Consider the following 13855-nt stretch of genomic DNA (forward strand, 5'->3'; position numbering starts at 1 on the left):
GAGCAAAGAAAGTGGGCTATATAAAGATAAACTCAAGGGGCGCCTGGGTGGCTCAGTGGGTTGTCTGACTTGGGCTCAGGTCATGATCCAGCCCGGTATCCAGCTCCACACTCAATGGGGACTGCTTCTCCCTCTTCCTCTGTTCCTTCCCCTGGTTGTGCGTGCTCTCTCTCAAATAACGTTAAATGGAATTTAAGGTAACTGCTGGTAAACTGTTATCTGCCTGCTACTTATCTTTATAAATAAATTCTGTTGGAATGTAGCCCTACCCATTCGTTTATATATTGTTTATGACCATACGGCCTGGAAAAAATATTGACTATTTGACCCTTTACAGAAAAAGTTTGCCAACTCCTGTTCTAAGGTCTTTTGCGTTGTTTAGGCACAGGGTTCAGGTACTACTTAACTTTAGATACTGGCAAATTAAGTATGCATGTTGTAATGTCTAGCTTAACCAATGAAAGGATAGAAAAAGGGTGTGTAACTTCTAAACTGATAAAGAGAAAAAAAATCAAATAACTAAAAAAAAAAGTCCAAAAGAAGAAGAAAAAAAAAACTGGTACAAATAGCAAAAATAATGTGACACATTTAAAGTCAAATATATAGGTAATTTTATTAAAATGTATATAAACTTAATGATTTAGTTAAAAGTTACAGACTATCACATGGAAGAACTGGAAATATCCAGAACATAAGGACACAGAAAGGCCTTAAGTAAGGAAAAAACAGACCATGCAAATACCAAGCAAAGAACTGATACAAGTAATACTTTGTATTAGTCAAAGCACACAAAAAGCTAGAGACAAAGAGGGTCACCTCATAATGCCAAAGGATAAATACACCAAGAAGTATTTCCTGAGGCATGCATTTAATAATTTAGCCTTAAAACATATAAAGCAAAACAAACTGAACCACAAGGGGAAACAAATCAAACAGGCCTGTTTATCTACTGGGAAATGTTAACATACTTCTTTTTGAAAGTTATAGAAGAAACACATACACAAAAAAGTCAGTAATTATAAACAATTTGAACATAATTAATAAACCTGACCTATAAAGGGTATACAGAGTACTATATTCAGCAACTGCAGAATATTCTTTTTTTCAAGCAAACAGAGAACATCACAAAATTTGACCATATACTAGGCCACAAACACAAGTACTGATGTATTTTAAAGGAATGTTCTCTGACTGCAGTGCAATTAAGCTAAACATAAAAAAGAAAGATATAATAAAAGTCACATTATGAAAATAGAAAAAAACACATAACAGCAACTGATCTAAGAAAAAAAGACATAAGTAACCAATATCACAAATGAAATTACTACAATTCCTATAGAACGAACTTTTCAATAAATGGTGCTAAGAAAGTAGATTATCCATATGGAAAATTAAATGGGATCTCCACTTCACATGATACACAAAAATTAATCCCAGGTCGTCTACAGATATAAATGTGAGATGCAACGTTATAAATAAAGCTTTTAGAAAATAACTATGGGGGAACAGCTTCATAACTTCAAAGTAAGAAAGAGTTTCTTTATAAACATATAAAACTACTAACCATAAAGGAAACATGATAAATTTGACTACATTAAGGTTAAGAAGATCTGTTCATCAAAGATATTATAGAGAGTGAAAAACAAGCCACAGAATGGAAAAAGGTATTTATAATAGCCAACTGCCAACAGACATCCAAGAAATACAAGGAATTCCTACAAACCAGTAAGAAAAAGAAAGTTGGCCAATAAAAAGATGAACAAGAGACTTGACCAGGCATTCTACAAAATGAAATCCAAATGGCCAATAAAATATTTGAAAGAATGCTCGATCTCATTAGAAATCAGAGAACTGCAAATTAAAAACACCGATAAAATTACAAAGCCATCAAATTGCAAAAATTTAAAAACTCTGATCAAATCAAATATTGGAGAGGATGTGACAACAGGTACACACAATACTGGGAGTCTAAACTGGTATAACCACTTCAGAAAACGTTTTGGTTACATCTAGTAAATTGGAGATGTGCGTACCCCACAACAGAGTAATTCCATTCCCCGGTATAAACCCTAGAAAAAACAGGTATGTACACAAACCACAATTCATAAACAAAAGTGCTCATTGCAATACTGTTCCGGTTTTTTGTTGTTGTTGTTATTACAGAAAACCTGGAGTCCATGTTATACTAGAAAACTCAGAGTCCATGAACAGAATGGATAAATAAATGATGATATGGTCCTAAACTAGAAAACTATTCAGAAGAAAGAATGGATCAGGGAATGGCACAAGGGAGTGGCAGGGAATTTTTGAGAAGTTGGTAATGTTCTAATTCTGGACCTGGGTGGTAGTTACATGGATGTTCACTTTTTAATTATTCATTCAACAGTATATTTGTATTTTATGCTTTTTTAATATGCATTCAATTCTTTATGATAAAAACAAAAAATTTAAAAAGTAATTTATCTTTTAAGCAGAATTTTAGAAGAACATGCTGATGCATGATAATTTTTCTTTCAGAAATATGAAATGTCAAGTCTGTACCAGTAATAACAATAAAATAAGGTGTTTTAAAATTGCTAAAATATTGCAACTCCAAAGCTAAAATGGTCTTTGAAAAAGGAACATAATTCTATGACATGATTTAATAACACTATTAAAGAATTTCTAGGGCGCCTGGGTGGCTCAGTCGGTTAAGCGACTGCCTTCGGCTCAGGTCATGATCCTGGAGTCCCGGGATCGAGTCCCGCATCGGGCTCCCTGCTCGGCAGGGAGTCTGCTTCTCCCTCTGACCCTCCTCCCTCTCGTGCTGTCTCTCATTCTCTCTCTCAAATAAATAAATAAAATCTTTAAAAAAAAAAAAAAAAAAAAGAATTTCTAGAATAGCAGTTGCAAATATTTCAAATACATAAGCTTTAATTTGCATACTTAGCTTAAGGAATGCAAAAGGGATGAAAGAGTATGAAAATTAGGTGTAGTAGAAGAGAAAGCCCTCTTAGTTCTTCCTTCAAAATTAGAATCTAAACACTTCCCAATAATTTAACAGCATTATCCAAGCCACCATCATTTTTCACCTCAACAGCAACAGCTTTGTAACTAGACTCCCTGCTTTCAATCTTCCATTCTTGCCTACTAACGCTCATTTTTCAGACAGCAGCAAGAGTGATCTTTCAAAAAGCTAACATGCTCAAAACCCTCCCATGGCTTCTATTTTCACTTAGAATATATTAGGAGCCCTCACCAGTTTCTCTAAGCTCATGGTCAACATTCTCCTTACTCACGTATGTTTCAGTCACCCCGTCCCCATTTTAATCCTCAAATACACCAACCTCATTCCTAACTCCGTCTTACACTTTTGTCACTACCTGGAAGAGTCTTCCTCCAAAGATTCACATGGCTGCCTCTTTCTCATCATTCAGATCACTGCTTAAATGTCACCTCTCAGAGAAGCTTCTCCTGACTACCATATTGAAAATACTCACGACCTCCTCCCAACAAACACCATTTTCATTTCCTTTTATCTCCTGTGCTTTATTTTCTACATGCACTTAACTCTATCTGAAATTATATTTGTTCCTCTACTCATCTCCTGTCTCTCCCCACAAAATACAAGCTACATGAGGGGAAGAACTTTGTTTTGGTCACTGATGTATCCCTGGTAATTGGAATAGGTCTGGATCACAACAGCCACTTACTACATTTATTAGGTGAAAAAAACGAATCTAACTGATTAAAAGAATTCTAACTGGAAGAGATGGAAAGAAGTACTTACATGTTTATTGCTTATTGGTCTTTTTAAGAAAGCATCTCTAGAAATGTGGTCTGCTGTTCTTGCCACATCTTCCAAAAACCGATAATCTAAAAATTTCAAAATAGAAAAATAAACAAATGACATATGCCAATGGCCAGGAAGCATCAATCTGCTATGCATAAGATGACTCACCACTTAGGAGATTCATTTCAGTAAACTGTTGTATGGAAACATATGCAGTCTTATCTCGAACTCCATTACAGGTCAGTTCTGCTTTGTGTTTCTTTACACAGGGCAAACTGAAGAGACAAATGAGGTGGTACTTTTATATTGTGAGGTAAGAAAGGTACAGACAGAGGTAGTAAGGTAGGAAATTACATACATACCTGCAGGAATATCGCATACAACGTGGACATTTGTACTTTGCTTCTTCTGTACCACAAGTTTCACACCTACAAAAGCCCACAAGAAACTTAGTAAGTTATCAAATATTAATTCTACTTATTGACTTATAAATTTTTAATGCTGAGTCAATTACTCATCACAATTTATAGACATGTAGTCAGTAAATAAAGTATATGGAAGTTACTCTGATAAAATACTTGATAGCTGTCAAACATCCTTAGAACATTCTCCTCCAGGAAACTGTCTTCATCTCCAAATGACAACTACATTTACAACACTGTTAGTACTACATAATCTAAGAAATTAAATATATTAAATAAATTAAATTAAATATAAATATATTTATATTATATATAATAATTTTTTATTTTTATATATAAAAATAAATTATATTAAATATAATAAATATATTAAATTAAAAAAGAAATCTCACTTTGACTTCTTTTTCTACTGCAGAGAATGAGATTATTCATTAATATTTTAACTTGTAATTCCTGGCAGTCTGCTAAAGATTGTGTGTGTGCGCGCGCGCGCGCATATAACCAGAAGTCCAATCCATGAATTTACATACCTTAAAGCAAACATACCACAAAAAGAATATGAGACCAAGTCAAATTTACAGAGTATCAGCTGTATCTTTTCTCCTCATCTCCACACCCAACTTAAAATTAGCATTAAAATAATCTAGATATGCTATTACCCATCATCTATCTCCAATTACTCTTGTAGGATCTTGGGATACTGACAACCAAACTAGTCATTTCTATTTGGCCCACTGTGTTCTAGACAGTAATAGTCCCAAGAATCTGATCACTCTTATTTCCCATGCTGTCACATGATCATACACTATAAGGAAATTAAATATAAAGCAATAAATATGCATACTATCCATAGAGAAAGTAAACAGCTGGGTGAGTTCAAGTGCATTTTTGTCTAATTTTAACTTAATCCATGTTGTCATTGTTAGTTTTATTAGACTTTTCCTTATGTCTATCCTCTTTTAAAGAATACTGAGTCAAGAGCATATTAAGTCAAATCAGAATCTGGTCCAAGGGTTTTCTGGTCCCCAGAATTTTCACTTCCTTACTTGGCCATTGTCCACTGGCCACTAACAGCCTGACATATTTTCACTGAATCTGTTGTCCTTTGACAAAACCCTGCCTTCCCAATTACCCCCTCCCTCCACCACCAACACGCACGCTCCAGGGACCCAAGTTTGCCATTTATTTTTCATTATTCCACACTGCTAGATTTCCTTCAATCCAGACAACAGAGGGCTCCACAGCTTTATTTCCCCAATGAATTTCTCCGTCCTACCTTGACATGGCCAGTTTCCGTTTGAAACCCACTGGGGGATTTATCTGAGGCTCTTCTTTCACCTTTGTATCATCCATCACTTCTTCCTTTGGGAAATACTTCTCTTCTTTTACACAAACTTCATCCATCATTTCCTCCTTTTTTATGTTTTGAGCAACAAACACCTCCTCTTTTATCTCCAAGTTATCTTTCTTCTCTTCCTTCACATCTAGCCAGTCCATCACCTCTTCCTTCACCTTCACTTTCTCTTCTTTTACCTCTGCTCCATCCACTTTCTCTTCTTTTACCACAAAACTACTACCCATCTCCTGCTTCACCTCCAAACTGCCTGGTTTCTCCTCTTTCACCTCAGGCCCATCCCCCACCTCCTGCTTTACCCACCGGCCATCCAGCATCCCGTCTTCCATTTCCGACCAGTCCATAACTTCTTGTTTCACAACCGTTAGGTCCACTCGCATCTCCTCTGCCGTTTGTCCACTTCCTTCTCTATCCTCTGTCTTCATTCCTGCCTGTCCATTCCCCGCTTCTACACTGCCAGCGTCCGTCCCTGCTGTGCCCCCGACTCTCTCCCTACCGGACTCGAGCCTTAGCCGCGCCCCCTCAGCACCACTCTGCAGACCTCCTCCCAAAGTCCCTTCATTTTCAACAGGCGTATCCATCAGCTCACAACCTCTGGCCTTCGCTGCCACTCTGTTCTTCAGTGTGGCTTGTCCACGCCAAAAAGAACGAATTCTGAGGCGGAACACCGACAGTCGCCCACGTGCAGGACCGAAAGCCCCACGCAGCAAACGCCGGCCTGCAGCTTTCGTCCAAATCGTCGTAAAGCAGCACTTCCGCGCCTCGCCACTTCACGACTCGTAGAGCCCTTTACGGCTCTGCGGCAGTCCGGCCCAGAGACACTGCGAGAATCGGCGTGAGGCCACGCCCTTGTGAGCTCACTTTTGGGGCGGGGCTTCGTCAAACCCCGCCCCCGGGGAGGCAGCCTCCGGCCGCTCTTCCCGCCCCCAATCCGTGCTTGGCCACACTCCTCCGTAAAGAGTGGGGGTGCGGGGCGGAGCAGGGAGAGGCAAATCCCTGACAGTTTTGGAACGGTTAAGACCCACCCTGGTCTGTATGATCTTGTATGAAAATGGAAGAAACACTTGATGCCACGCCCCCGGCAAGCTTCATTGTTCACCTATGCACTAGAGACGATGGTGTTGTTATGTGAAGATTAAATGGAATCATGCATGGAAATAAGCCAGTAGTTACTGAAATAAACTCAATAGATGGTGGCTATTGTCACAGGGAATCCTGAGAGGTTTCAGATAGGAAAGAAGGAATTAATTTTTATTCTTTAAGTTCCGTCAGTAACAGCCCACAACAGCCAGTTTCCCATTCCCAGCATCCTGCAGGATTCTCTCTTTAAAACAAACTGAGGGTTGCTGGAGTGGTGGGGGTGGGAGGGATGGGGTGGCTGGGTGATAGATATTGGGGAGGGGTATGTGCTATGGTGAGCGCTGTGAATTGTGTAAGACTGATGAATCACAGACCTGTACCTCTGAAACAAATAATACATTCTATGTTAAAAAAAAAAAAAAAAAAGAAATAGGGAGGGAAAAAATAAGGGGGGGGGGAATTGGAGGGAGAGATGAACCATGAGAGACTATGGACCTGAGAAACAAGCAGGGTTCTAGAGGGGAGGGGGGTTGGGGGATGGGCTAGCCTGGTGATGGGTATTAAAGAGGGCACGTACCGCATGGAGCACTGGGTGTTATAGGCAAACAATGACTCATGGAACACATCAAAGAAAAATAAATAAATAGGAAAAAAAAAAAAGAATGTGTGTGTGTGTGTGTGTGTGTGTGTGTATCCCTAAAGACTGGGCCAAAATTTCAATCCCCAGGAATAGAAGATCTAAAAAATAATACAAAAATGCAAAAAACAAAAACCACACTTTTATCTATCTCAATTACTTTTTTTTTTTAAAGATTTTATATATTTATTTGACAGAGAGAGACAGCAAGAGAGGGAACACAAGCAGGGGGAGTGGGAGAGGGAGAAGCAGGCTTCCCGCCGAGCAGGGAGCCTGATGCGGGGCTCGATCCCAGGACCCCGGGATCATGACCTGAGCTGAAGGCAGACGTTTAACGACAGCCACCCAGGCGCCCCTCTCAATTACTTTTTAAAATTATTATTATTACATACAGGGTATTAGGCACTTTCACCTAATCTTCACATCATGTCTGCGAGGTGAGGTATTTTTCTCACTGCGTAAGGAAACTTCATAGGAGATATATTTTTCTTGCTGCATAAAGGAGGCTTCAAAGAAATGGCTTCTCAGCTGTAGGTTGCTTTGTATTATCTCCTCAATGCAGGGCATTTAACTGTTATCACTCATTTGCAAGTTGGTCAAAGAATGGGAATTTTGAATGGGTGAGCAGAGTGAGGGAGGGAGAAAATATCGAAACCTAGTTGGGGCACCAGGGATTAAGTAGTGCTGGAAGGAGCACAGAAGTAAATTGGGAGAGTTTAGTACAATCTTCTTATGGGTTGTGAGAAAGAAGCTGCCAGAGGAATCATATGGATAGTCTCTTTTGGAGATACTTAGAGGTGTTAGCTGCCCATGGAGTCAAAGAAAGCCTGATTGGATTTTCAGGCCAGATCACATATTTACACAGGGGAAAGGGGCTAAATGGTAGAAAGAATCCATGTGGTTTTTGCTAAAGACAAGATTTGTGAGATGGGAGCAACAAGAGGGAGTGTTGATCCTCAAGAGAATAAAACCATCCAGATTTCCATTTAAGAAAGGGAAAAGTTCTGGAACTACAGATCAGACACCAGAAGCATAAAGACTGTAAGATTTTAAAACTTTTGTCATTTCCCTACATTTGTTCTTGTAATCTGTGTTTTTTTAACAGTCACTGGGGGAAAAATCGTTAAACCAGTAAGGCTCCTTGATGGCTTTACAGCTAATCATTTACCTAAGTTAAACAATCCACACTGTGGGGCAGTAGTTTTAATGGAGATACTGGAAGTTGTGGTGGTATTGTTGAATGGTAGTTTTGAAGGAAAAGGGAGGCTTGAGGAGTCCTGAAGGAGGGAACTTTGGGTTGTTGGAGTATAGAGCACAGCATTGTATGCAAGGATGGAGATAGGACAAGGACAAAGAAAGGGAGGCAGAAGTTATGTGGAGCTGTCGCTGAATTCCTATCCAGTTCCTCAAACTTCTTTCTCCCCCTTTTCCACCTCGGTGGAGTAGAGGGACAAGCCCAGCTCCTTCACTATAGGATTGTGCCTATCATTTCTGTCTGCTGTCTCTGCACCAGGCATCACCTTGCAGCTTTCCTAACCACTTTGAGAAGTGGCCCTTTGTCAAAGTCATAGTTGAGTTCATTTTAACAGCCAGAAACTTAGAAGTGCTTTCTAGGAAAGCATCTTAGCTGTGACTGAAAAGCCATGAAAAAGTGTATCTTAGGGATGGTTAAATCATTTCAGCAGCTCAGCAGGCTCTTTGTGTAGTCAACTGTCTGCTTGACTATAGAATGAAGATTAGAAGGGCCTTTCCTGACCTGTCAGTAGACAGGTAAGAAAACAAAGACCCAGAGAAATAAAATGATTTGTTCAAGATTAAATGGCTATTTAGTGGCAGCACTGACACAGAAAATTAACATTCTGGTCAAAGCCCTTTGTTTGCACTTGAGCTAGCTTAAGATAAAGGCCAAGAGTTGGAATTTCAACTGTGTCCACACAAGAGCCAGGAACCAGAAAGCCTGGAAGTCTGAGTTTTATTGTGTATGGGTATGTGTTGTGATGTGTTGCAGGTCGGGCTATTCAGAAACAGATCCTGATAGGAGTTGTTAGGGATCGATACCTGTGAAGAGAAAGGGGAGGAAGGAGGATCGGCCAGAGAAAGCATTTAAATCGTGATGCAGGTCAGACCAGCCTTGGCCAACCTGACAGGTAGCTCAGAGAAAGCATTTTTCTTTAGAGTGTCCCACCTCAGGCAGAACTGCCTCATACTTTATATCTGGCCCCACTGGGTCATCTGACACAGGCTGCCCCAGCAAGGACATGATCTTGGGCAAGAGGCTTCTCTGCAGCTGGAGCTGACAGCTGGACTGCACTCTTTGTGGCCAGGTAGCAAGTGCTTCTTTGAAGAAGATCTGGGTGGCACATCTCCGTGGCTACCACGGTATGAATGTGTGCCTCTAGCCACATGGCCTTTTGTCACTGAGTTGGCTTCATTCACTTTCTTTTTAGGCAAGTTGTCTCTCTTCTCCATGTACCTTGTTAAAAAAATACTGCCATTCCACAACTCCAAGGTTTATATATCCTCAGTGCTTGTATAATCATGGAGACTCACTATTGTCTAATTCCAAATGTCTGGGGAAAAGAATCTTATTGGATCAGCCAAGTAAGGGAGGTAGGGAAAAGCTCTGGGTTTAAATCTCCTTTGCCAGTAGCTAGGTGACCACTCTGAGTCTCAGTCAATCTATCTGTAAAATGGCGATAGTTATATGTATTTCACAGATCTATTTTGAGAATTAAATAAGACAATGTATGTGAAAGAGCTTTGTAAACAGTAAAGCATTCTACAAATATAAGTATTATTTTCCTTATCCTACCAGTAACTTTGAGAGTCCTGCTGATGATAGCTTGCTTAATTGTTTTCTCTTTTGGATCATGGAGGACAAAGTTGAGATAATCACATTTCCCAGTTCTTGGCACATTCTTCTCATGTGCAACAACACTTGCCTTAATATTTTTGCTATTTGTACATCTCCACTATCATTACCCTCCCCTTCACTCTTATACATTTAATATGACTCCTTATATATATATATATATATATATATATGTCTTTGTGAAATACGTAGAATTGTTTTATTGTGTGCATCTTTTTAACAGCTTCACTGAGGTATAATTCACATAAAATAAAATATGTCTATAATAAACATACAATTCAATAATTTAAACTTGAAATTTTATACAGTTTTGCAACCATCACCAAAATCCAGGTTTAGAACATTTCCATCTACTCCCATCCAATACCCTTGTTCCCATCTGCAGTCAATCCCTGTTCCCATCCCCAGCCCCATGCAACCATTGATCTAATTTCTATTCCTATAGATTTGCCCCTCCTGGAAACTTCCTATGAAATAATATAATATGTGGTCTTTTGAGTCTGGCCTCTTTTATTAGGCTTAAAGTTTTTGAGGTTCATCCATGTTGTAGCATGTCTCAGTAGTTTATTCCTTTTTATTGCTGAATAATATTCCATTGTATGGATATATCACATTTTGCTCATTCATCAGTTGATGGGCATTTGGATTGTTTCTAGGTTTGATGTTATGAGAAATTCTGCTTCTACATTCCCATACAAGTCTTTGTGTGTATATTCTCATTTCTCTTGAGTAGGTACCTAGGAGTGGAATTTCTAGACCATATCGTAAGTTTATATTTAATTTTTAAGAAAGAGCCAAACTGTTTTCCAAAGTAACTACACCATTTTACATTCCCACTGGCAATGTATGAGGGTTCCAGTTTTTCTACATCCTTGCCAACGGTTGGTATTTGTTGTCAGTCTTTTTGATTATGGATAGATAATGGTATCTCACTATGAATTTAATTTGCATTTCTTTAATGATTAATAATGCTGAGCATTTTTTCATGCGCTTACTGGCCAGTTCTCTATCTGGAGTAGTGACATACTCAAATCTGCTTTTAATTAATTGTTTTTTATTACCAAGTTACAGTAGTTCTTCATATATTATGGATAAAAATTTTTTGTAGATAGCCATCAGGATGTTCCTTAATGATTCCCACCTCCTGCTATTCATGCCAATGTATAAAACTTTCCCAAATTATCCAGGATTGGCCTGTGTTACTGATAACATACAGCAGAAGTATATTGTGTTGCTCCTGAGATTAGGTTTGAAAAATGGCTGTGGTTTCTGTTTCAGGCAATTGCTTTCTTACTCCTCTCCTAGATCACTTACTTTGAGGGAAGCAAGCTGCCATGTTCTGAGTTGCCCTACCAGGAGGGCTCATGTAGCAGGGAGCTGAACTCTCTATTATAAGGCTGAACTGTGTCCCTCCAGAATTCATATGTTGAAACCCTAATCCCTAGGACCTCAAAATGCGGCTATATTTGGAGATAGGGCCTTTAAAAGATGATTAAGTTAAAATGAAGCCATTCAGGTGGACCTTAATTCAGTCTGTCTGGTGTACTTCTAGAAGGGGAAATTTGGACACAAATAGAGATCAGGGATGTGTGCACACAGAGAAAAGACCACATGAAGACATAGCAAGAAGGAGGTCATCTGCAAGCCAAAGAGAGAGGCCTCAGAAGAAAACAAACCTGCCAACACTTGATTTTGGAATTCTGGCCTGCAGAACTGTTAGAAAATAAGTTTCTGTTATTCAAGCCACACATTTGACCTATTTTCTTATAGCAGCCCTAGCAAACTAATACACTGGGCAACAACCAGCGAGGAGCTGAGGCCTGTCAACAGCCATGGAAGTGAGCTTGGAAGCAGATTCTCCAGTCCTAGTCAAGGCTTGACATGGCTGCCGCTCTGGTCAGCAGTTGCTCCTCATATTCAAAAATTGGGTGACATAATAAATATTTGTTATATTAAACTGTTAAGTTTCGGGGCAGTTGCTACACAGCAATAGAAAATTAATACCAAGTCCTTGTATGTTTTGCAAATATATTCTCCCACTATGTGACTAGTTTTTAATTTTCCTAATTATGTCTTTTAAAGAGCACAAGTTTGATATTTCAGTGAAGTCCAGTTTATGAGTTTTTCAAATGAATTCTGCTTTTCGTGTCACACTAAAAAGTTTTTGGCTAGCCCAATGTACCAAAGATTATCTCCTATATATTCTAGAAGTTTTATAGTTTTAGCTCTTACATTTAGAGCTATGATTCATGTTGAGTTTTTTTATAGAGCAAATTAATGATTTATTTTTCGCATATGGATCTCTTCTTATCCAAGCACCGTTTGTTGAAAAGATCATCCTTCCCCCCTTGAATTGCCGTAATATTTTGTAAAAACTGAAGTCATCACAAATATAAGGGTTTATTTCTGGGCTTTCTGTTTCATTGATTTATATGTCTATCTTTGCACCAACACCATACTTTCTCAATGATTATAATTTTATAGTAAGTTTTCAAACTGGGTAATTAAGTCCTCCTCCATTGGTCCTTTTTCAAAATTGTGTTGGTCATCATAGCATAACAGATAGAGATGTTGAATCACTATGTTGTACACCTGAATCTAATGTAACATCGTGTGTCAACTATACTAAAAAAATTTTTTAAAAAACATGTTGGCTATTCTAGGTCTTTTGCATGTCCATATAGATATTAGGATTAGTTTATCAATTTCTACATAAGAGCTTGCTGGGATTTTGACAGGGATAAGGTGGAATATATAGATCACTTGAAGAGAAGTAGCATGTTAACAATAGTGTGTCTTACAATCTATGAAAATGGAATGTCACTCATTTATTTAGATTGTCTTTAATTTCACTTAACAATGCTGTGTAGTTTTCAGTGTACAAGTTTTTGCATGTCTTTGCTTAATGTATTCCTAAGTATTTTATTCTTTTTTTTTTAATTAAGTAAGCTCTACACCCAATGTTGGGCTTGAACTCATGACCCTAAGATCAAGAGTCCCATGCTCTACCGCCTGAGCAAGCCAGACATCCCAGTATTTTATTCTTTCTGATGTGATTTTGAAAGAAATTATTTAATTTCATTTTTGGATTTTCCATCACTAGCCTATAACAATGCAATGGTTTTTTTATATTGATTTTGTATATTGCAACCTCACTATTCATTTTTTTATTATATATATTATATATAGCTGGATTCAATTAGCTAATATATTTTTTAGATTTCATATATGTTTATGAAGGATGTTTGTCTATAGCTCTCTTTTCTTGTAATGTCATGTTTTGTTATCAGGGTTCTTTATGCTTTTTAGGAGAGTTCCCTAACTAATTTCTACTTTGCTCATTTGTTATTTGATGGTATCCAATCTTAGCCAACACATCCACTAAGTTCATTTCAATCACTATATTTTTCATAACCAGTTTCTCCAGCTTCTTTTTGCTTCACATTACTAATATTCTCCCTTATCCCTTTGGAGATATTTCTTTTACTCATTTAACATTTCTCACTTTTCAAAAAAAAATTTTATTTATTTATTTATTTGACAGAGAGAGAGATAGCGAGAGCAGGAACACAAGCAGGGGGAGTGGGAGAGGGAGAAGCAGGCTTCCCGCGGAGCAGGGAGCCTGATGCGGGGCTCGATCCCAGGACCCTGGGATCATGACCTGAGCTGAAGGCAGCCGCTTAACGACTGAGCCACCCAGGCGCCCCTAACATTTCTC

The 13855-nt window shown here is 38.5% G+C and overlaps 1 protein-coding gene across 2 annotated transcripts in view; it reads right to left on the reverse strand.

Moving 5' to 3' along the window:
- ZNHIT6 (zinc finger HIT-type containing 6) overlaps window positions 1-6281 on the reverse strand; it is a 59872-nt gene extending 53591 nt beyond the window's left edge. Inside the window, exons 1-5 of one of the 2 annotated variants that reach the window (XM_044914061.1) lie at window positions 5908-6255; window positions 5471-5787; window positions 4135-4200; window positions 3941-4047; window positions 3770-3855 (exon numbers count right to left, since the gene is read on the reverse strand). In XM_044914061.1, the coding sequence (XP_044769996.1) occupies window positions 3770-3855; window positions 3941-4047; window positions 4135-4200; window positions 5471-5787; window positions 5908-6129 (798 nt within the window). In that variant the 5' untranslated portion in view covers window positions 6130-6255. Of the gene's footprint in view, window positions 1-3769; window positions 3856-3940; window positions 4048-4134; window positions 4201-5470 lie in introns of both variants that reach the window. The other variant, XM_021690055.1, reaches the window with a different exon arrangement.
- Between the last annotated feature and the right edge of the window lie 7574 nt (window positions 6282-13855).

This window comes from Neomonachus schauinslandi, chromosome 4 (genome assembly GCF_002201575.2).
Source record: "Neomonachus schauinslandi chromosome 4, ASM220157v2, whole genome shotgun sequence".
NCBI classification, from domain to species: domain Eukaryota; kingdom Metazoa; phylum Chordata; class Mammalia; order Carnivora; family Phocidae; genus Neomonachus; species Neomonachus schauinslandi.